General features: G+C 48.1%; 1 protein-coding gene across 1 annotated transcript in view; it reads left to right on the plus strand.

Annotated features, from left to right (window-relative positions):
• SLC39A11 (solute carrier family 39 member 11) overlaps positions 1-23,866 on the plus strand; it is a 263,444-nt gene that overhangs the window by 27,289 nt on the left and 212,289 nt on the right. Inside the window, exon 4 of the mRNA XM_025047120.1 lies at positions 9,090-9,248. Coding sequence (XP_024902888.1) covers positions 9,090-9,248 — 159 coding nt within the window. The remainder of the gene's footprint in view (positions 1-9,089; positions 9,249-23,866) is intronic.

Raw genomic sequence — 23,866 nt, forward strand, 5'->3', positions numbered from 1 at the left:
TTCCCTCTGTTTTGCAGAGGAAGTCCTGATGCGGTTGTTGGTTAGCATATTGAAAGCCTAGATGTGTCTCGGTGACGGTACTTTCTTAAGGAACTTGGTGAAGGCTAAGGCCTCACCAGCAAGGACCTGTGGTCACTGAGAATGGGTGCTGAGAGGCCCTTTGGGTATGATTTCTGTGCTTGTCTGTTCTTGCTGGCGCTTAGTGTTTAAGGATGGCCTGACTCTCAGCTCTGGGCTGGTTGACCTAAGCCTCTCCCCAGAGGGACCACTTTAGGGTGGACCCTAGAACCTGGATTCCTGACACACTCAATGTCTGTGGCACAAACGTGGCTCATCAGAAACTGGGTCCACCTTCCTAAGGCCTTAAAAAAAATAAATGTAATTCACATATATGCCTGGACCTTAAAGAGTCATCCCAGTGAGTTCTGACACTTGTATACACCTGTATAACCACCATCCAAAATGAGATAGAGAACATTTCTGTCACCCCAGAAAGATCTTCTATTAACTAAGTCAATTCTGCCCCTCCTCCCAGGCAGCCACTTCACGACTTCCGTTTTGATTAGTTTTGCATATCCTTGTGCTTAAGTGGAATTATATGGGGTGCCTTCTTTCCCTCACTGATTTTGAGATTCATCTATGTGGTTGTGAATCAGTAGTTTTTCCTTATTTTGAAGAGTATTTCATTTTGTGAATATACTACATTGTGTTTTATCCATTCTGCTGTTGACGGATGTTTGGGTTGTTTCCAGGTTCGGGCTATGAATAAAGCAACTGAATATTTTTGTGTAAGTCTCGTGTGGACGAATGTTTTCATTTCTCCGGGGGCAGCTGTCTAGGAGAGAAATTACTGGGCCATAGGGTAGATTTTTTTAAAGCGCAAGCGCTCTCTCCTAGTTTGGAAAATGCACACAAGCCTCCACACACCCTTGCCCATTTTCAGCGGGTTGCTGTAGCTAACAAGAGTCGGGTTGTTCAGGCGGGTCTGTATCAATTAATATCTGTAATTGAAGCTGAATGTAAATGATTATAAGTTGGAGCTGTTAAGTTTAATTCTGTAAAATTACATGAAGTTGGTATTATGAGGACTGTCTGATAAAAGGAAATTAGGTCCAGGTATAAGTCCCCATATGAATTTAATTCACGCTTGAGTCATGACTAATAGTTGACACGCCAGATTGGAAAGCTGACTCAATGCACAGTTCACGTGGCCACCCATCATGGGTTTCTGGCGTGTCTTGATATCGAGCAGACATGGGCGACCTCATCCTGGAGGGCCTTATGTGGACTTCTTCCTTCTGCCCCATCCCTCGGCCTCCATTCTGATCCGGCCTTCACCGCCTCCCATCTGGATTACTCAGTAGCCCAGCAGCCAGTCTGTTGGTTTCCTCGCTAGGAGCATCCGTTTAGTAGGTCGTGGAGGGACCCTGGCTTCTGTCTTTTGAAAACTCTAGGTGATTCCAGTGCAACCAGAGTTAGAAACAACCCATTTACTGTCTTAAGCCCAAGCCATTCTGCCAGCCTTCTTCATTATACCCAGTATCCTCATGGTACCCCAACACACACTCCCTTTACCAGCCAGGATGGTCACCCTGCAGTCCCCACATCATCAGCTTAGGCACGCTTGCTTCCCAGACCGCTCACACTGCTGCTCCTGGCTCGAAGGTCCCAGCCTCGTTTCCCTTTCTATACTGTCCAGCTTTGAAGAGCTCTTCACTACTACAACGCTGCCATCTCCTTCCTTGAAATGGCTGTGGGCTTCCTTCGTGTGTCATTTCAGACATCGCTGTAGACGTCTCCTGTAGTCCCTCTCATCATGGTACGTAGCCAGCTTTTCAAAGGTGGGACTCAGATCAGCCTTTGTGTCTTCCTCCCTTCCAGCCCCCTAGGGTCTAGCATAATGTTGGCTCATGGAATAGTCACTAATTAGGTACTTACTAATTGACTTTTATAAATTAATTTTATATCTGATTTGGAGACCGAGTTAGAAGCATTACTTGGCTTCTGCACTTTCAAAGTAATTATTGCCTTGATTTGTATGGATTGCAAGGTCGTGCCTATTCTTTTGTTATACAGAGCCCTTGAGGTTAGAGTCCACGGTCATTGGCTTCAACAGACATTTAAGGAGGACCTGCCCTGTAGCAGGCCTTGAGTTGGGTGCTGTTATATTGAACTCTGTGTTCCTGTCTTCTGTAGGCTTTTGTGCCCTAATCTTTAGGCGGGTGCCCTTTGAATAATGGATACTGATACTCAGTGCTTTGTAAAGTAGCCGTGTGCAATATTTTCCTCACCCCTTTTTATTAAGGGGGAAATTTTGTTCTGTGACTTAGATTTTCTTCCACTCTTTAAGCAGTCATTACTCTCCTAAAAGGATGCTCGACTGCCCCTGTTCTGATGAATTCTTCCTTAAGGAACTCTTCACAAATTCATTTATATTTCCAAGGCTGAAATTGTCCCAAAATGAGCACTTAAGGAGAAATGAAACGGTTTGCCTGCTGTAGGTTAGGGATTTAGCTGATTGTTTTTGATTATTCTGTGCTGATACCTCTGACACCAGAGGGAAATTAATAGCATTATAAAGTATGGATCCCTGTGGCATTTTAAGTGATACTTTAAGAAAAAGGAGCATGTGAGTTTCGTTAGGTTTTGGGAATTACAGGAGAGAACTGGGGGATTTTACTCTCGGAACTTGCAAATAACCTGCCCATTTTAAATGTCTCCCCCAGTCCCTTTTAGTCTTCTGGTGTCAAGGCCGTGGTTTCGGTGCCTTCGACAAAAACACAGTGTAGACGGGCATCTCATTATCACGCAGAAACATTTCTGAAAATTGACTTTTTGTACATAGGAGCGTTTCCCCATTGGCTTTTCACCGTGAAATCAGGGTCTTCTATTATGAAAACACTCAATTGTATTATAAATAATTTAGAATGTTCGCTTCTGTATGTTTATATCTTTTCAAATTATATCATCGGTTTATTTAAGAATTTTCCCCAAAGATGTGCGTGTGTATTTTAAACAGTCAGGTTGTTCTACAGGGCTTATAATGAAAAACAGTGGTCTGCTGACCTCCCCTCCCCCACGATTCCTACTTCTCAGGGATAAACACGAACAGCCATTTCTGCTATTTCTTTAGTTTTTTGTCTCTACCTGTCTCAACCGCATGCTTACTGTGCTACCTCTTGGCTTTTTCATCTTTAAACGTATTTGATGATTTCCTAGTGTGCGGGATGAGGATTTGTTCTCTCATCCCTACCTGCATCCTGCACGACAGATACGTTCTATTTTTTAGGTGAGTTCAGTAGTCACAGCTTAATAATGGAATATCACTCAGCCGTGAAAAGGAATGATGTTCTGACACAGGCTGCAGCATGGATCAACCTTGAAAGCATTATGCCAAGTGAATTAATCCAGACACAAGGGGACAAATATTGTGTGATTCCACTTGTATGAAATACTTAGAATAAGCAAATTCATAGAGACAGAATAGATTAGAGGTTACCAGGGCCTAAGGGAAGGGGAGGACGGTTATATAGTTATATATAGCTCTAATAGTTATAGAGCTTTTACTTGGGGAGGTGAGAAAGGTTTGTGAATAATGCTGATGGTTGTTCAACATTGCGAATGTAATTAATGCCGCCGAACTGTAGACTTTAAAATGGCAGATTTTATGTTAGATATACTTACCACAATAAATAAGCAAATGAACTAATAAATAAAAAATGGTCAGCTTACATTATCGAGTCCAGAAATATTACTTATTTCCTTTCTTTTGCAATTTTTGTGTTTTCCAGAATGAGTAAAGGTCTCATTTTCTTCCTTTGCCTTCTTTTTCGGGTACCAGCCGTTAACTGACCCCCAGTCTTCCCCCCAGAAGTGCAGCTCTGCCCTCCATGCATTGGGCCCTACCCGGACTCTGCAGCACGCTCCTTCCGGGAGTCCTCCGACTTCCTTCCGGTAGCCCTTCGGCTTCCTTCCGGTCTGGGCTCCCGCCCTTCCGGTCTGTGGAACCCCCGGCTCCTCTCTCACCACCAGCCTGGGGATTCCCTTCATTTCCCTCCCGACCTCAGCCCTCTTGTTTTACTCCCTCACGCCGACGAAAGCGCATCCTCGAGTCTCTTCCTGAGAAAGGCTGCTCATGGGGTTGAAGTCCCCAGCCGGCCTCCCCAGAAGCAGGGCCTGCCATGGGGACTCCTGTGCCAGGAGTTTAGGGTGTGGGGCTGGGGAAGCAGCAGAGCCAAGACGTGCGAACTTGCTGGGCCCCCCTCAGCACGCAGACTCTCACGTTCTGCTGATTTCAGTGTGGGGTCCTCACTCCTGGCTGTGTGTGCGTGTGTGTGTGTGTGTGGTGGGGGGCTCTGACTATCTAGAGGGACAGTTACTGGGCCGCATGGGGGACAGGAAGAATCTGGGATCTGACCCAGGCTTTCCACTAGTCCTCTTTGCGAGCCCATCTGCACTCCCGTTCCCAGTGGCTCTGGGCCCCCCGCCCCGGGCTGTTCTGAGGTTCTGTGGGGTGAACCGCCTTGTTCTGGGCCTTCTCCACGGGGGCTCAGGTGTCAGCACCTTGGGGAGTCTGCTGTCTTTGACGGCCGTGGCCGTCATCTCCTCTCCCTCTCATTTCGTCTCTGTGGTTGAACTCCTCTGGCCCCTTTACCTTCACTCTCATGGGAATTCGAGGGGCCACCAGCTTGTGTTCAGTTGGCCACATTTAACTAGAAATGGACCAGGATTTACACATTAGCACAGTAAACATTGCTGTTTTAAACATAGTCAACACTGAAAATTACATTTAGAGAGAAAGTCGTTCATTCATGTTCCCGTCTGTAGACGGAAGCCTAAGTCACGATAGTGGCCGAGGCGCCACAAGAAGTGTATGAAGAAAAAGAGCCAAGGACACACAGCTTCTCGAACCTCAGCTTGCTGAGGTCACTTCAGTCAACGTCCAGGAGCCCTGCGGTAGGCCTGCCGGGCCGGCAGGGACCGAGGTTAAACATTCAGTCCATTGTTTGCTTTATTTCCTCTTTAGCTGTTTTTGCAGGAGTTGTTATCGTCATTGAAATGCTCACTCCCTGACTTTTTTTGATTATTTAGTAAAAACTTGGGCTGTTCTGGTCTTCGTCACCGCTGGCTTAGAGGTCAGGTTCACACAAGCTTCCCCATGGCTCATCTGATGGGTTGGGATTTTCATTTTCTTCCTGGGAATAAAGAGGCAAAAGGGACTTTGGGGTTACCACAGGGCTTTGCCTCGTGTGATGAAACCCGATTATGCGTTCCTTTTATTGACATAGGTGGGGAAGGGCAGGGGATGCTGATGGGTATATGTGATGTCTACAGGGCTGGTGTCGTTAGCCCAGTTTTTGCCTTTATAAGCAGGATCACAGCTGTTGGAGGGCTTATGGTGTCCACCATCTGGGTCATTAAAGGAACTGCCTGGCAAAGACTCACCTGTGGAGCTCATTCCTGAAGACCTGAACCCAGTGCTAACCTCCTCCTACCGTCCCCACCAGGCCCTGCTTTTTAGGGGTAATTGAGGATTCTCAGATAGATTACTTCCTGCTTCTGTATCACTGGTTAATATCTTACTACACCCAGATTTAAAAATGCCCAGCATTTAAAGGAGCTTCGCTAGTATGGAACATTTCAGGCAAGCCACCTATGTTGGGAAATTATTTTTTAAAAAATAAGGCTTATCAAACCTTCCAGCAATTGTACTCCTTGGTATATCTCCAGATGAGCTGAAGAGTCATGTCCACCCAAAAACCTGCATGCAGATACATGGGTGTTATAGCAGCTTTATCCACAATTACCAAAACTCGGAGGCAACCCAGATGTCCTCAGTAGGTGAACGGATTAGTGACCTGTGGTCCATCCAGGCAATGGACTCTTCAGCGCTAAAAAGAAATGAGTTGTCAAGCCATAAAAAGACACAGAAGAACCTTAAATGCATATGACTAAGTGAAAGAAGCCAATCTGAAAAGGCTACATATTGTACGATTCCAACTCTATGACATTCTGGAAAAGGGAAAACTGTGGAGGCAGCAGAAAGAGCAGTGGTTGCCTTTTGGGGGGAGGGGCGAATAGGCAGAACACAGAGGATTTTTAGGGCAGGAAAACAACTCTTTGTGTACTATAATAGCGGATACATATCATTATGCATTTGTCTGAGCCCACAGAACGTACAACATCCAGAGCGATCTCTTACAGACTTTGCATGACAATGACATGTTAATGTAGGTTCATTGGAACAAATGCACCACTGGGGTGTAGGATGTAGATAGTGGGGAGGCTGTGCACCTGTGGGGCAGGGAGTAGGAGGGACTTCTCTGTACTTCCTGTTCAATTGTGCTGTGAACCTAAAATTGCTCTAAAATACAAAATAAAATAAAATAAAAAAGTAAAGTATGCCTTTATTTAGTGTATTAGTTTCCTGTTGCTGCTATAACAAACTACCACAACAAGAATGGCTTAAAACAACACAAATGTATTATCTTACAGTATGGGAGGTCAGAAGTCCAAAATAGTTTTAACTGGGACAGTCAGGGTGGCAGCAGGACTGTGTTCCTTCCGGAGGTTCCAGGGGAGAATCTGTTTGGTCCACCTGCATTTCTTGGCTCGCGACCTTTCTCCATCTTTAAGCTGGCAGCGTAGCATCTTCCAATCTCTTCGTTTTCCTTTTTTTCTGCTTTTGTTATCACACCTTCTCTCTTGACTCTGATCCTTCTCTCTCTCTCTCATAAGGACCCTTGCGATTACATCGGTCCCATCCAGATCATCAAAGATAATATCCCCATCTCAAGATCCGTAACTAAATCACAGCTTCAGAGGCCTGTTTGCCATCTAAGGTGACAGTGTTCACAAGTTTTAGGGATTAGGATGTGGTCATCTTGAAGAGGGGAGGTCATTACTTTGTCTACCACGTATGCCGTTTAAATGACTTTCCTCTGAGCCCTGTTGTCATTTCATACAGGCCACCCGATTCCATTTCAGATAGTTCTTTGGCGATTTTCCAGTTTATGTGGGAGGCACGGAGGCCGTCGAGAAAAAGAAATGAAGGAAATTCAATTGGGTCCTGGACTTGACCAGAAGGAGAAAGAACAGTGATTGTCAAGGAGGGGCCCCCCAAATCACCCGGGATGCTTTTCCATTTCAGGCACCTCAGATTCTGGCAAACCCTCCCTTGAGAAGCACACGTCTTCTGCAAACCTCGCATCCCTTGTCCACGAGGACATCGTATCTTTCTCACATGTAGGGGCAGAAAAAAGATTGGCACTCAGTGCAGAGGGATGGAAAGCAGCTTTGGCAGAAGAGGCTGGAGTTTGTGCTGAGAAGGGGATGGGGAGCCGAGCCTGGGGAAGTACCCCAGGTGGCATTGACAAGGATGGGCTCTGGGGAGGGATTGGAGGATGAGGGGCGTGGTCGTACTTGGAGCACGTGCTTTTAGAGGGGTTGGTGCTGGGACTGTATGGCAGGCCCTGAAACAGGCAGGGAGAGAGGGGGCTGGACAGGGCTTTGCTTCCTTGCCAGGCCTCCTCTGTGGGTGTTTACTACGAGTGGCAGCTACCAAGGTCTGCTGAATTCTAAAGCGAGTGAGAAGACAGTCTGGGAAAGGGTGGGTTAGGCCCTGGCATGGAGAAGAAGCCCACAAGCTTCCTTCGACGGTCTCATGCAGGGGAACCGATGAGCTGTTTTCACTCTCTTGTGGAGTTTCCGAGGCATTTGCAAGCTTCCGTGAGAGGCTCTGAGGCTTTTGCTGGTAGGATGGAGCCCAGAGTGACTGCCCGTGCGGATGACGGTCGGCAGAAGGGAGATGGGTTTCTTCGTGGGTTCGTTCTTTATTGTCACTTCTGTAATACTTCATTCTGTCACCGTGAATGTTATTTTGGAGATGGATGATGCAGATGTGTTTTTCAAGACAAAGCATAATGAAGTCATGTTTAGCAATCCATTCAGTATTTTACATCAGTGTCAGTGATGACTGTCATATGGTTACGATGGGTGGTGGGTGTACTATACCCAGGAAGGAGTCACCACATCTATAAGAGTAAGTGACTGTGGGTGAGTGTTTAATTTGGTAAACACTGGAGAATCTTTTATTGAATTGACCTCACGGACATCTGGGTCCAGCTTCATTTTTCTCTTTTCCGCTTGTGTTTTTCTCCCTCGTTGAGGTGATTATGGTCTTGCTTATTCAGTTCCCTGGCTCTGCCACTTATTGACTGTGTGACCTTGAGCAAATTGTCTTATTACTTTGAGATTCAATTTCTTTATCTACAAATAGCAATAGAAAACAATATCTGCCTCCCAGGGTTGTTACGATGATAAAGGAGATATCAAACGTGAAGCTTGCTCCCTGGAAATAGTGAGCGATCAATAAATATTAGTTCCCTTCCTCCTTTTTAGAGATAAGAAAATCGACGAGACCAAGCCCACATGGACCCGCTGCTTGTCCTCAAATATTTCAAAGGCTGTTACATATCACAGAGGAAAGATACATTACATTATTTGGTGCTCCAGGTAGCAGCCCTAGAGCTAAGGGGTAAAACTGGAAGGAGAGAGGTCTCCACCGAACGTAAGGAAGACCTTTGTAACCCTTAGAGCTGTCTTACAGCACAGTGGCGCTAATGAAGTAGTGAGCGACGTGTCCTGGAAGTATTCAGTTACAACAGGATTTCTCAGCAGCATTATCGATGTTGAGAACGGATGATTCTTTGTCGTCAGGGGCTGTGCATTATAGGATGTGTACCAGTGTCTCTGGCCTCTAGTCACTAGATACTCCTAGTGTGACAACCAAAAATGCCTTCGAATGTCCCTGGTTGAGAAGCATTGAAATAGAGGCTAGACGACAACAAACCAGACTCCATCCTCCCAAGGTCAACCCCATTCTACCCCAAATTGAGTTCTCACGACAATAGTTACAGGAATTCTGATGGAGGCTTTTTGGTTGGGATAGTACCTACCATTGAAGATGAAAGACCTAACACATGTGAAATTGTAGGGTTCGGTTTGGGCCGTAGGAAGCAGCTGAAGTCCCCACCTGCAAGGCCTCCCGTGGTTGGCTTAATGGTTTGTTGCTCATTGCGTTTTTCCAGGTCATGTTAGCAGCTTCCTATTGGTCTCTCCTGGCCCCGGCAGTTGAGATGGCCACGTCCTCCGGGGGCTTCGGTGCCTTCGCCTTCTTCCCTGTGGCCGTTGGCTTCACCCTGGGAGCTGCATTCGTCTACCTGGCCGACCTCGCGATGCCTCACCTGGTGAGTACCGCCGATCATATGTAATGCACACGGCTAAGGGACCTTTGGTATTGAAATGGATATCTCAACCATTTAGGGCTTTTATGTAGAGGAATTGCATTTGACTTTTTTTCCTAAAAGAAAACAAGCTCTTGGTAATATGACTAAGCATCCCCTGAGTTACATTTTGCTAAGTTCAGATTTTAAATGTCAGACTTCATTATAAATATAGAGTGCGGCTGACGTCATGCTTTGTGACACTGTATGTGTGAACGGATGTGGAAGCTGGGAAAGTGAGTGACCACGCTCATGGCCCTGACCCTTGAAGAGCTTATGATGTCACCAGGGAGAGGACAGCACACCCAACTGTGGCATAAGACCGTTGTCACAGCATCACATCAACCAGGGCTTATTAATCGGAGGATGAGGGAGGTGCCTGGGCAGCAGGGCTCTGGGGGGAGGTCACTTGTGCCACTCACTGGTTGTGTGTCCCTTAGTTCCGGTTTTCTTGCCTGTAACTTGAGGACAACTCCTTTGAGGGGCTGCCAAGTCAACCTTAAAACATGTGGAATAGGGCCGGTGGGTTGGGTTTGGGGAATGAGCAAGTGCTTGCTCATAGAGAAGCACTGTAAGAAACATAGCCTGAGGTCTGGCTGTGATCCCTCATGAGAGACAGTCAGGGCCAGCCTGGGAGATGGCAGTGGCTAAAACCGGGTTGTCTGCATGCACTGCCATCAGTGGAGAGGAGTCGATGTGAGTACGAACCCAGCACAGGCACATGCAGCCTGCCGGATGCTGTGTCTCAACAAGTCCTGGAGGTGGGCAGAGCCCCCCGGGAGACCTCAGCCGGTGCTTGAATTCTCTGCTCCCCCAGAAATGGCGGGGGTACAGGAAGGGACCCTGTGGGGGAGAACAGGGTCGAAGGCTGTCGCCTCTGTTGGATCAAGGCGAGCGAGGATCGGGTCGGGCTCCCTGGACTCGGCCGGACGTGTACCCCGGGAGGGAGGCTGACGTCCTCTTTCCTGCCCACCTGCCTTCTTTCTTGCCTTGAGTTCCCAGCTGCAGAAAGGAGGGAGAATTCCTGGGAAGTTGGCCCTGGGCCTAATGAGGGACTGATTACCCGTGTCACAGACGGACCAGCCTCTGGACCAGACAGCCACGGGGAGCCGTGATACGGTCTCGGAGGAAAAACCAGATGGCTTTTTCTTTTTTTTTCCCACCAAAAGCTTGAATGGCAGTGTCACTTCCTGCCCCCTGGACCCTAGGCTTCCTTGCTGTCAAGTTCATCTGCGTGGTCATAGCTTTGAGAGGTCCTCAGTGTGGGCTGCCATGGTCTGCTCTCAGATCCACCCCGGTAACGTGTGAACTTGCTGTTGGAGGTGTTCTGCTCACCCTGGCGATAAGATCTTGAGGCCAGTGGCCTGAACTGCCAAACAGCAGGCAGCCGCTGCTGGGTCTCTTTCTGCCTTCCCACCTGGGTCCCACTGGGCTTCCGAGATAGTGTCTTGCTCAGGGCTCTTGCAGTCATGATGGGCCACCACTCGCTGGCCCTGGGGAGTGGTAAAAGAGAGGGATCAGGTGCATTCGATCAGCTGTCTGAACACAGAGGCTTTCTCTGGGCAGCGTAAATAGTCATTGGCCAATTTGTATTGTGCAGCGGTACCTTTTTTTAAAAAAAAGAAAAACCTTTTGCTTCACGTTCGGTCTAATGTATGCTTTGAATATGGAGAAGATCCCATGGGAAAGTCTCATATAGACTATACAGAAAATTAGGAATGGTTTGGGAGGGCTGGGTGCACATCGGGTCGGAAAAGGGCATAATCAACGTTGACGCCCAGAACCTCAGTAATGGGCAGAAAAATCAGTCTGACAGTAAACATCTGTTGTAGGAAATTTGAAAAGAAAATAATTCTTGCCCTTGATGCGAGAAGGGGAATTTGTCTTGGAAGGTCTCCTAAATAGTTAAGACTCATTTATTATTGCCATAATCACCGAATGTTGCCGTGTCCGACTGCCATCACTCTGGCACAGAATAAAGATTTTCCTTTAGGGCAGCAGCCTGGGTCTATGGAAGATGCTTCGGGGAGTCCGAGTTAATGAGTGTTTGATCGCGAGTCCATGTCGTGGCCCAGCCTTGACTGAGCATCCTCGGGAATATAGTCCTCTGCGGGACTAGAATTCGGTTTCGGATGCTCCCTGCTCTGGGAGTTTCAGAGCCAGCGGCTTCGGAGGCTGTGGGGAGTTCTGCGGGCACATTCAGCTGGAGATCTCTTCAGTTTCCAGTTCACTGCACCGTGTGCCAAAGCCCCACTGCTCGGCAGATGGCCCAGGAGCAGGAGGGAGAAGTGAGCAGAAGGCTTTGGCTGCAGCCCTGATGGAGCGGCGCTTACCTTGAAGAACAGGCCCTGGGATAGAGGGGTCTGCCTGCAGAAACCCCAGGACCTCCTTTCTGTCCTCTGGGACAGCACTTGGAGATTGACAGGGGAGAGGAAGCGAGTCTGTCTACGTCACTTCCCCTGGGAAAATGAGCAGCGTAGACGCCCAGGAAGGGCAGAGGTGTGGCCGGAGGTTTCTGCAGCAACACCTGGATGTGAACCCCTGTCTGTGGCCGTCAAGCACTGTTCCGTTGCCCGCCAACGCCACAGCTGCCCACTTGGGATGTATTTATAGGTTCAGGACCTCAAGGGCAGCAAGACCTTGGGTTGGTGGGGGAGGAAGTGGTTAACAACGGACTCTGGTCTCTAACTCCTCTTGCCTTCAGTCAGCCTTTCAGATTTATTTGTCGCCCTTTTGGAGCCAAAGCAAAATATGGCTCATGAAAAGGGTTTTATTCATCACAGCCCGTCACGTTGAAGCTACTGTGGCTTTGTTAACTTCGAATGCATCAAATCGCTCTCTGAACTGGGTATTTATTTATTTATTTATTTATCCGAGAATAAAATAGAGAAGGATTCGTGCAGTAACTATTAGTGGGAAATGAACCGCCAAGGGATTTACAGAGACTTTGCCAATGGTGTCTTAATGAAAGGGGGACAGGGACCGCGGGAGGCGAGGAAGGCGCTACCTGTTGGCCCAGGAAGAGGGCTGGCAGGCGACGGGGGTGTGGCTCGGGCCAGCCTGAGCCCAGCGTTCCTCCCTTAGAATGGCCCTCGGGAGAAGCGGAACGGACGTGGAACAGCTAGATGGTGACATTTTTGCGACAGGTATGTCCAGGGCATCGACACTTTTTCGTGATCTTGGCAGTTTTACTTCGGCGTGAAGTTGAGGGTGGCGGTAGGTGGTAGGCCTTCTCCCTCAGTTTCAAGGAGAGAGTTTCCTACTGATGGGTAGAAGAGTCAGGTGCCAAAGCGGGGGAGGGTGTGTGCTCCCCAAGGTCTCAGGTCATTCTTGTGAGTCGTATTAGTATTCCATCAATACAGTCCAGAAATCTCCTTATGAAATAATAAAAAGTTTACGCGGAAGTGCCTTCCTGCTATAGATTGTGTCTGCTGGTTGACCCTAATCCTCAGTGGGACGATGCTTGGAGGCGGGGCCTTCTGGAGGTGATCGGGTCGTGGGGGTGGAGCCCTCATGACCGGGATGAGTGCCTTTCAGGGGAGACCCCAGCGAGCTCTCTCTCGCCACGTGAGGGGACAGCAAGAAGACACTTCTGTGAACGAGGAGCGGGGCCCTCGCAAGGCACTGAATCTGCCAGTGCCTTGATCTTGGACTTCTCTGCCTGCAGAAATGTGAGGAGAACATTTCTGTTGTTTATAAGCCACCCAGAGTGTGGTAAGTGGCTGTGGCAGCCACAGACTACCGAGTCTACCGTTGTCATCCGTTGAGTGGGTATCCTTCCGGCTTCTTTCTCTCTCCTTAAGAAAATGAATTGAAACATAAACCCTCTCCCCGTTCGCCTGTCTCGTGTGAGTACACTTCAGGCTAGCTCAGAGCTCTGACTCCTTTTGCTGCCCCCGCCCTTCTTTTAACGTATGTACGTACACGGATACATTTTTGCACAGTCGCAATCGGTCTGTATATTCTGATATTTTTAAATTCGAAATGATTTTTTTCTGTCATCATTTTAGCGCCATACGTCATCCTAACATCTTAGTGTTGTTTGCCCGACAGTTTTCCCTGTCATTGATTTGAGTAGTGAGATTGTTCTCTGCTGCTCCGTACGTGTATGTGTACATCTGGAAATGGAATTCTGTTTCGCATTTTCCGAAAAACAAATGGTAACATGCCGTCTGTGTTGCCGCTACTTGCTTTTTTCAGCTTGCTTTACATCTTGGCAGTCTTCTCTCGGGAGATGTGTGCTCCCCACCCCCACCCATCTCTCTGACATCTTGGGGAGACTGCCCAGGGGCTGCAGGGGCACAGGAAGGGAGTGGGTGTCCGTGACTGTCCCGTCGGAGAGAGCGTGGCCGATGGTTGTGCCCAGACAGTCTCTAGAGGACAGGGGAGATTAGCGTGTGGTAGGGATCTACCTTCTTCTCATGTCCCTCTGTAATTTATCTATGTCCCCAGCCTTAGTGTTCTCTGTGGTGGCAAAGAAAACGCTTCTGCTGAAAACTTAAGCGAGCAGTGTGTGCACATATTTTTAATATGCACTCAAATTTTGCTGGTGTCGATATGGGTTGGCTGGAGTTGCTGTGAAGGACCACGTATGACAACAGTCTGAAAGTGGCAGATGTGGCAGGAGGCGATTATTTTCCCTGTTTGCATGTTTTTCTCTCCTTCATAGATTCTCTCCACCTTTAACATTCTGCTTCGACTTCACAAAAGAATAATTTACAGAAGAGGGAGGGAGGGGGAGAGAGAGAGAGGAAGAAAGAATATCTTACAGAAACTGCAGAGGCATCCACCTGAGAGTCTGCAGCATGAGCTTGGTACGGTCAGATAAGCCCAACTAGCTGTACAGTGAAAACTGGCCCTCTGCCTCGGCCTTAGCATTTCCTTCTTCCTTATGCTTTGTCGAGATCCAGATATGTGGTTCTCCTTCGGAGCGTAAGGTGCATCCTGGGCTTGACTGATGCTTGAAGTCTTGGCTGGGCTGGAGAGATCCTGCAGAGCAGCAGCAGCAGCTCCTGCAGTGTGGGAACACTTGTCATCAGGAGAGGCTGGGCCGGGGGTGGGTCAGCAGCTCCATTGTCTGTCGAGCCAGGTCAGAGCAGGATGAGGCTTTGCAGAGGTGCCTTTTCTTAACTACCTGGACATCTGTGTTTATTTCCAAGGGCATCCACAGCAAACTGCCACAGACTGGAAGACTTAAGCAACAGAAATGTGCTTCCTCACAGTTCTGGAGGCTGGAAGTCCAAGATCAGGCTCGGTTTCTTAAGAGTCCTCTCTCCCTGGCTCCCAGGGGCTGCTTTGTCACTGTGACCTGCCACAGACTGGAAGACTTAAGCAACAGAAATGTGCTTCCTCACAGTTCTGGAGGCTGGAAGTCCAAGATCAGGCTCGGTTTCTTACGGGTCCTCTCTCCCTGGCTCCCAGGTGCTGCTTTGTCACTGTGACCTCACGCGATCGTCCTCTGTGCCTCCCTGCTGTCTGTCTGTGCGTCCCAGTTTCCTCCTCTGTGAAGGCCCTGGTCCGATCGGATTCCAGCCCACCTCGACGGCCTCGTTTGACCTTAATCACCTCTTTAAAGGCCTTGTCTCCAAACACAGTTGCCTCTGAGGTACAGGGGCTTAGGGATTCGACCTGAGAATTTTGGGGGGACACATTTCATCTCATAACAACATCTCCTCAGTTTCTCTAGATATTTATGGTACTAAGACTGAGAGGTGACTCCGGTAGGGATAGCTCATGCTGTGGATGTCATTGGAGGCCACCAGCGGGTGTTCTGAGCAAAAGCTAACAGCATTTCTCCTGGCACCTGATTGGCGGGTTGACTGACTGTGCCTGAAGCAGCAAAGCACTAATGAATCTGCAATGCTAATTAATCCTTTGTTACTAATGGAGCAAACCTGTGAGCTCGCCAGCAGTGAGCAATGGCTCACGAGTCCTGGTGGGGATTATTTGGAAAAGCTTCGCAGGAATTCACTGCCAAGCGGGAGCACTGGCACACAGATGTGACAGGGCCTTCACAGTGGGACGTTTGGAGAGACGTTTGGAGTTCCAAGCACCCAATTCCAAAGGTGCAGGTGGAAGCCACTGCTGAGGTGGTGGCCTTTAGGCACCCCTGGGTTCCAAGCACCCATTCCAAAGGTGCAGGTGGAAGCCACTGCTGAGGTGGTCCCTCTCGCCTCTTGATGCATTCTGTAGCCTCCTGTGACTTTTAGGAAGATGTTCTGGTGTCATTTTGGTCCTGGTGGCATGCAGATGAGTTAAGAAGGGGCTTGGGGAACTCTGCAGGTGTGGTGTGCTTGCCGGTTCTTGGAGAAGCAGCAGGTTGAACTGTGCCGTGGATGCCTGTACCGCACGGCTAGCTGCTGGGGACGCTTACCTTGAACTCGCTCTCTCTCCTCCATACGCAGTCTTTGTTTTCTCGGGCTGCTGGCGAGCACTGCTCCACCCATTTGTATGCCTGTGCGTGTGAGCTGTGAACACGGTGCCGGCTCATTGAGGCTGCAGGAACGATATCCATGGCTTCCTGCAGGACCCTCTGTGGATCTAGCATGGACATACACACGCACATTCACATGTGTGCGTGCACACGTGCGCACATGCACACACACACACGCACACACACTGAAGCTGCCACTTCAGCCTAGGCTGGCTTGCTGAATGGACTCCCCGAGCACTGAATGGTTCTTGTTTCTGTACTAAAGTGTCAGAGATTCTTAAATGCAAATAGGCAGAGTCGGGCCTTCTAGGACCTGGATTTCCTTCTCCATGCTTAGAACACCTTTTAATATTTTGGACCATAAACTCGTGACTGAATACTTGCCCTCTCTTGCCATCCGTTGAGCCAGGAAACAAGTTTATGAGAAATATCCAGGAGCCACCAAAGAATTTTATTGAACCAGTGAATGGTTGGCAAAGATGATTTACGAGGGTGGATGGCCAGAGGAACTGGCCGCGTGGAATATTAACTCCTTGCTCCCAGAGGTGGCAGGGCGTGTCCTTCTGGCTCACAGCTGTATCTCTAGCTGAGTGCCGGGCACGTCAGTGCCCATTAGAGCAGATGCTGGCCGTGCCCGCGTTGTCCACATCCTCTCGGATTGTGGCAGTGTCGGTGATAGTGTTGACGACAGGTCCCAAGGCTGGGGAATCAAAGCCCTAGAGGAGTTAGAGGTCTGGTATCAGAGAAGAAAAGAGCAATGAACTCTGGGGGTGGAGATGTCTTAGATGGAAGGGAGTGGGATTAAAGCCACCAGAAAAACCGAAACGTTATTCTCTCCATATCGAGCCCTGGGGATGAATGACAGAAGGCGTGTCAGAGGTAGGAGCAGGTGGCCCCTCCCTCCGAGAATGCGCTGTGCAGCTCTGTGTCTGCGGTTCCTTTTGCTGTCCCGTACCTTACGGCTGGTGCAGGGGAAGGGATTTTCATCCCTGTGTCTCCAGAATCACAGCCAGTCCCCTTTGGAGCCTCCGCTTTCCAATGACATGGGGGAGCAAGAGGAGGACTTACCTTACCTTGGCCTGATCAAGGCAGGGGCGTTCTGAGTTTAGCGCAAAATCCAACGGATAATTACAAGCAGGACAGCAGTGGCGAGCAGCGCAGGACACTGTTCCTCCAGCGTTTGCCAGCCTCTCCTGCTTACCGTGCAGGACTGGTCTGTGCATCTATTCCCCCCACGTCGTGGTTCCACTTGGCACCTCCCCCGTCCTGGTCCTTCTGTTCCCTGTGCTGTCATTAGCTGTGGACCTGATCACTGTGGCCTGAAGTTGGGGGCATGGGCATGGACCGGTCGGCTCTGGTCTCCCACGTCCTACACACCAGCACAGTGCCTGGTGAACAGTAGGTCGTCAGGATGTATTTGCGTATTTGGTGAATGAATGGATGAATGAATGAATGAATGAATGAATGGAGATGTTGGGAAGATTAAATGAGATCATTTATATGAAAACTCCTTCCATCTTCTTAGTGGAAAGTGCTCTCTATTCGTGGTGAGTTCGTTTCTGGAAGCAGACGTATTCCCTTTGCAGTTGACGACTTTTTTGGCGCTATGAACGTGAGGCACAGATAATTAAATGAGCAGGCAGAAAACAGGAATCTTTTATCTGAAATTTGAATCTGTTATATGATTTTTTCATGCTTTATTTACTTTATAATTATATTTGCCTGGGAAGCTAAAGGCTTCTGCCGCCACTTGGACTGAGCCTTTCCTAAGCGACACTGTCCCCAACCAGGACGTGTGTTTGGTGGGAGGCGATGAAGGAGCAGGGCAGCTGTCTCTGGTGCCTTAGAAAGCTTTTGACACCGGAGCCTCCCCGCGGAGTCTCTGATTCACTGTGTCCAGGGTGAGGCCTGGGTATCTAAACAAAACAGAGCCATGAAAGGCTCTGATGATCCGCCAAGGGTGGTGAGCACCAACCAAAGGCCGCTTATAACTCGGTTTTGTTCAGGTGATGTTTTTTGGATGACTCACTGCAATTCAAGCACCTTCCTCTTTCTCTTGGAAGCCAAAGTCTTACTGTTGCAAAAGACTCAGGAAAAGGGGAAGAAAGGCTTGCCGCAAGGGGGGAGGGGTCTCGAGGTGTAAAAGGGGAGAGGATGCCCATCTATGGGGTGCAAACTCCAGAGCGCCCCAAGATCGCCTGGGGGGCTTTCAGAACTCAGGTGCCCAGACTCAGTGACTCACAGCATGCGGAGAGGCCAGGACGCCTGCATGTTAGACTAGATCTCTGGGGGGATTTCAGGGCTCACCACAGTGGGAGAATCACAGAACAGTCCAGAAAGGGGAAGAGCAGCGCCGCAGGAGTCCAGGAGGCTGGAGCCTCCGAGGGATGCACACGGAAAACGTGGGGGCGCTCCAGAACCCCTCCCGCATCTCATGGTCTCCTTAAAAAAAAGTATTTTTTAAAATCGAGGTGAAATTCATATAACACAAAATTAACCATTTCAAGGAGAACAATTTAGTGACATTTGGTGCATTCACAATTTTGTGCAGCCAACACTGCTATCTGGTTCTAGAACATTTTAATCACCCCAAAAAGAAGCTCTGTACCCCTTAAGCACTTATTCTCCATTCCTCTCTGCACCCTGGCCACCACTAATCCACTTGGTTTCTATGAATTTACCTATTTTGGATATTTTATATAATGCAGTCATATGACACGTGACCTTCCCTTCCCTTCCCTTTAAAAAATGTGAAAAGCATCCTTAGCTTATAGGCTGTGCAAACACAGGGCATTGGCTGGATCTGGCCCACGGGGTGACCTAGGCCAATTGCTTTTTACACTTTATTCTGGTGGTCTCGTGTCGTATGCATTTATGTTTCGCCTTTTTTCTTGATGATTAAAATTCTACATGTTAATTGTAAAAAAAAAAATAGAGACTAGAAAATAAGAAAAATCTACGTTTAATCTCAGCACATGGAAGCAGCTATTCCTCGTGTCTTGGAACCTTTGCTTTCTGCCTGTTTTCCTGTTTCTTTTTTTCTCCGTATGCGAAATGTCATAGGAATGACGGGAAATGTCATAAGAATAACGCACGGTTATGGAGCATCTAAATGCGTGCCAGGCGCTTTACGTGCCTTATCCCACGAGGCAGGTGCAATTGCTAATTTTATTTTACAGACAGGAAAACCGAGGCTCATTCGTGTAAGAATAGACACGGAAGACCTGTCTCACCGAGTAGCAAGCCCACCGCTCAGGCGGTGATCGCAGACGCGTGGTTTGAGATGCAGCCTCTGGCACCGGGCGTCGGGATGGCTGGAATGAGCAGAACCCCTGCGTGTAGAGTAGGAGGGCAGTTCGTTATTGCAGCAAAGCGCAGCTCAGCCTGACTGATACCCCGTCTCACTGAGGCAGTTGAGCACCATCAGTGTTAGCCGTACAGCAGTGTTTAGAGTGCGTTTGTTAGCGATAGCAGAGGCGTTTTGGGGAGGATGTTTTCTGTTTGTGTGTTTCCTTATTGATCACCTGTCCCACTTGGACCCTTATCTCTTGGGATGCAAAACAGGAAGGAATGAAAAGGGGTGCCCGTCACTGCTTTATGCTCACCGTAGGATCCCATCGTGGAAGGGCAGTGTGTGAGCGGCTGTGGATGTCTGTTCTCTGTAAGCGCAGAGCGTGAAGCGCGGGGTGGGTGTGTGTTCATCTCTTCCTTACGGGCTCCAGGTTCCTCCTGGCACGTGTTCCCCATTACTGCTGTCTTTCTCCTCTTATTCTCCTGACAGCTTTGTAAAAGCACTTGCCTGCTTTGTCTGACACCCTGATCCTGACGCTGCTCGCCCCTCCCCATTGTGCCAGTTGCTGTTTGCATATCAGCTTTCTGTGTGGTAGACTAGTGGCAGTTGGAGGTGTCCCAGGAGACCTGCTCATTGACAATGCCCAGAGTTCCTCTGCTTCAGTGGCGGAAGTGGTCTAGGGCAGGACCTGTAGGTAACGAGCTGGGACTGTGCAAGCTGATGCTGGGTTTACTTGCTCAGAGCATTGTAGTTCAGCTTCACCTTTGAGGATAGAGGTGGGTTATTTATATTATATAATGATGTTATATTATGATCTATTATATGATGGTATTTAATGATATTTCATAATGGCATTATATAATAGTATATCATTATATGTACTATATCTTAATTCTTTCTAACACACCCAGGTCCCCTACCCAAGTCTACATTCTAGGTTGGGATAAAGCTTCTTTAGAGACATCGTGTTACAGAGGGACAAGCATGGGCTTTGGATCACATCGGCCTGGATTCATAGACTGAGTGCTTTGGGACAGGTACTTCATCTCTCTGAACCTCAGCATCCTCATCAGTAAAATAAATGGATATGCTCTTCCCTGAGAGGGTAGCCATGAGGAGTAGCTAAGATGATGCACACAGAGGCCCTACCACGGTCTGGCTGGCATGCAGCAGGTGTGCAATAAATGTCAGTTTCCAGAGGCCAGGAAATGTGGGCATTGAGGCGATAACTTTTAATCATGTTTCTTGTTTGATCACCTTTTGTGTTTCTTACTATTTTCACAAGTTATGGATTCAGGCTTAATAAAACGCACGTGTGTCTGTGTGTGTTTTATATGCTTGTGATCTTCAGAGGAGGGGGCCCTCATTGTGCTGCGTCGCCTCTGGGCTCATAAGCAGGTGGCTCCCTGCTTTCTACCTCTCCCATAAGGACCACCGGCTGTCTTTGCCACTTCTCCTGTGGTGTCTGTCTCTAAGCAGAATTGTTCAAAGTAAGAGTGACCAACTGGCCACTCAGAGACCACAATGATTTGACCAGCTGAGGTGGAAGCCTTCAGTGATCTGGTGCCTTAACTTTAAATAACCAGATTTCCTTCACTCCCAAAGCAGGTCGCCAGTAGGCTGTCCACCCGGTTTGATAGCAAGGTTGTTGCCGTGGACACCATTTCAGGTGCTGGAGCCCTAACCCCTAATGTGATGGTTTTTGGAGGTGAGGCCTTTGGGAAATAATTAGGGTTAGATGAGGTTTCAGGTGGGCCCTCAGGGCGGGAGCAGTGCCGTTATAAGAACGGACACCAGATCACGATGATGGGGTTAGCCCTGCCTTCCCCACCCCCGCCTCTTTCTCTCTGCCATGTAAGGACACAGAGAGGAGGCAGCCATCTACAAGCCAGGAAGAGGCTCTGTTGTGGGTGTTTTTTCCACATCACCCAGTTTTTTCTCCAACACTCGCTGGGTGTCCTACAATTCGACTCAATTCTGACAGGAGATAGCATCAGATCCTACAGGTTAAGGGTCCAGGCCCAAAAGACTGTCCTCTCCTCCTTCAGACGCCAATTTCCAGTCCAGGTTGTCACCTGTGCTTCAGCCCGTGTGTTCACCAGCCTGGAAGCTCTCTGAACCCTGTCCTTTTGGGATTTATGGAGGCTTCATTACGTTGGCACGCTTGATTAAATCATTGCCTGTTGATGATCCATTCGGCCTCCGAGGTGAAGGTGGGGCTAGACGTTCCTACTCTCTAATCACATGATTTGTTCCCCTGGCAACCAGCCCCCATCTAGGTGTTTTCCAAAGGTCACCCCATTAACATAAGCTCAGGTGTGGTGGAAAGGGGTCTGATAGGAATATCAAGACATTTATTGCTCTTAACACTTAGGAAATTTCAAAGACTTTAAGAGCTTTGGGGATAGAGACCAAGTACATAGTTCTTGTAAGTCACAGCATCAGAAGGGCCCTCACCAGAGCCGGCCATGCTGGTACCCTGGTCTCTCAGCTTTCAGAACAGTGAGAAAGAAATTTCTGTCGTTTAAGTCCCCACCGTATGGTGTTCTGTTATAGCAGCCCGAACTAAGACCATGGTGAAATCTACAGCCATTGTCCCAGATCTCGGGTGACTCAGTCCTCCTTTGCCCCTCGCGTTGGTCGGTGACGCTCTCTACAGGCACCTCAGCCCTGGCTCACTGGTCCTGTCATCGCCTGTCCGGGACTTGCCCCCAGGGTGTCTCTGTGGAGTGTCCTCCTGCCCCTTTTCTGTGTGAGGTCAGATCGTGTTCTCTGCCTTCTCCTCATATCACTGGCTAAGTAAATCGCATGGCAGAGGGGTGGGTGTACTTGGTTGAAAGTGTCCCCCCAAAGTTCATACCTCTCCCGGAACCTCAGAATGTGGCTTTACTTGGAAATAGGCTCTTTGCAGATGTAATTAGTTAAGATCAGGTCATACTGGATTAGGTTGGGTCCTAAATCCAATAGGACTGGTGTCCTTAGAAGAAGAAAAGGCACAGAAACAGAAGACGGGGAAGGTGGCCACGTGAACGTGGAGGCAGGGACCGGAGTTCTGTGACCCTAAGTCCAGAACCATCAAACACTAGAAGCAAAAAAGGCTCCTTCCCCTGCAGGTGTCAGTGGGAGCATGGCCTTGCTGACACCTGGATTTGAGACCTGTGGCCATCAGAATTGTAAGAGAGTCAATTTCTGTTGTTTTAAGCTACCCTGTTTGTGGTAGTTTGCAACGGTGGCCCTAACAGTAAAACCAAGCAGGACACAAAAGTGGTGCATGTCACCGACTCCTATTTAATTAAGTTTTCAGCCTGATGCCTCCTTCTGAGATGGAATATTTGGGATGTTATGCCTTTCGTGTAATGAGATGGATAAGCCATTTACAGCATCATCTGTAAATAGTCTGATCGTATGAGCAGCATTATCCATTTTTATGCTGTGTAATCTAGTATGACTTCTCGTAGAAAGAGAAATTTGCTCTGCTAATGAAAACAGAAGAAAATACTGGAGAGCCTCTTATAAGAATGTTCATCTCATCCTAGATGACAGTAATGTCCCCAAATGATTGTCTTGTGATGTTCATATGTGAAGTCCATCACTGGAAGAGCATTATCCCAGGACTGAAATGCTGATGGATACTCTCTGCAGTGGCCTGTGTTTAATTTTCAAGATGGGAACTTATTACTTTTCTCATAATGAATGTAAAAGTCTACATCTTGAAACAGTGGAATAAGGAAAATTATCTTCACTCAAAGCCTGCCTTCATAAACGCCAGGAGGCGAGGATGAGTGACAAATTGTCACTGTGAGTTTACATGCTTCCCGAGTTCAGCAGTAATTTCTTAGAACGGTAGATGCCCTTTAAAAAATCTACTAAAAGGCAAAAACAAAGATACCAACCGGGATTGCTTACGGGTAATCTACATCCTTAAGACATGTCTTGGGATGGTATAAACAGAATGATTTGACGTAAATGGAATATTTATACCCTTGCTATTATCGTGTCATAAGGCATGATGGTTGCTCCAAGCAATGTAAGAGAATCTTTGTACTGCACGCTCATTGTTCATTGTTATCTCGGTAAAATCATTTCATTGCAGATAAAAAGGATCAGACAATTAGAGGAAAGGAGATAAAAAAAAAAAAGCACTGTCAAATGCAGCCACGTTCCTCCACGGCCGTGGAACTCCAGCCTCCAGCATGTAGTGAGGGTGGCCGATTGTTTTCTTTTTTATTGTTATTTTTTTTTGTTTATTATGGCAAAAAACAAAACAAAACACATAACGTAAAATTTATCATCTTAAGCATTTCAGTGTACAGTTTAAGGGTACAGTTCAGTAGTGCTAACTAAGTATATTCACACTGTGGTGAAACCGATCTCCAGAACTTTTCATCCCACAGGTCTGACATTCTCCAAAGTACCCCTTCGACAGGAACGCTCCATGTCCTCCGGCCCCCCGTCCCTGGTCACCACCATTGCACTTCCTGTTCCTATGTATTTGACCCCTTTAGAAACCTCTTATAATAAGTGGAATTATGCAGTATTCGTCTTTTCGTGTCTGGCTTATTTCACTTAGCATCATGTCCTCGAGGTTCATCCATGTTGGAGCGTGTGTCAGAATGTCCCTTCTTTTTAGTGCACTGTGTGTACATGCCACATTTCGTTGACCCGTTCATCTGTTGGTGAATGTCTGGGTTGCTCCCTCCTCTTGGCTATTGTGAGTAGTGCTGCTATGAACATAAGTGTGTAAATGTCTCTTCGAGACCTTGATTTCGATTCTTCTGAAATCCAGAAGAATTGGGATGGCCAGGTCATATGGTAGTTTTATTTTTAATTTTCTGAGAAACCTCTGTACTCTTTTCT

This window comes from Pteropus alecto, unplaced genomic scaffold (assembly GCF_000325575.1).
Source record: "Pteropus alecto unplaced genomic scaffold, ASM32557v1 scaffold134, whole genome shotgun sequence".
Classification (NCBI taxonomy): domain Eukaryota; kingdom Metazoa; phylum Chordata; class Mammalia; order Chiroptera; family Pteropodidae; genus Pteropus; species Pteropus alecto.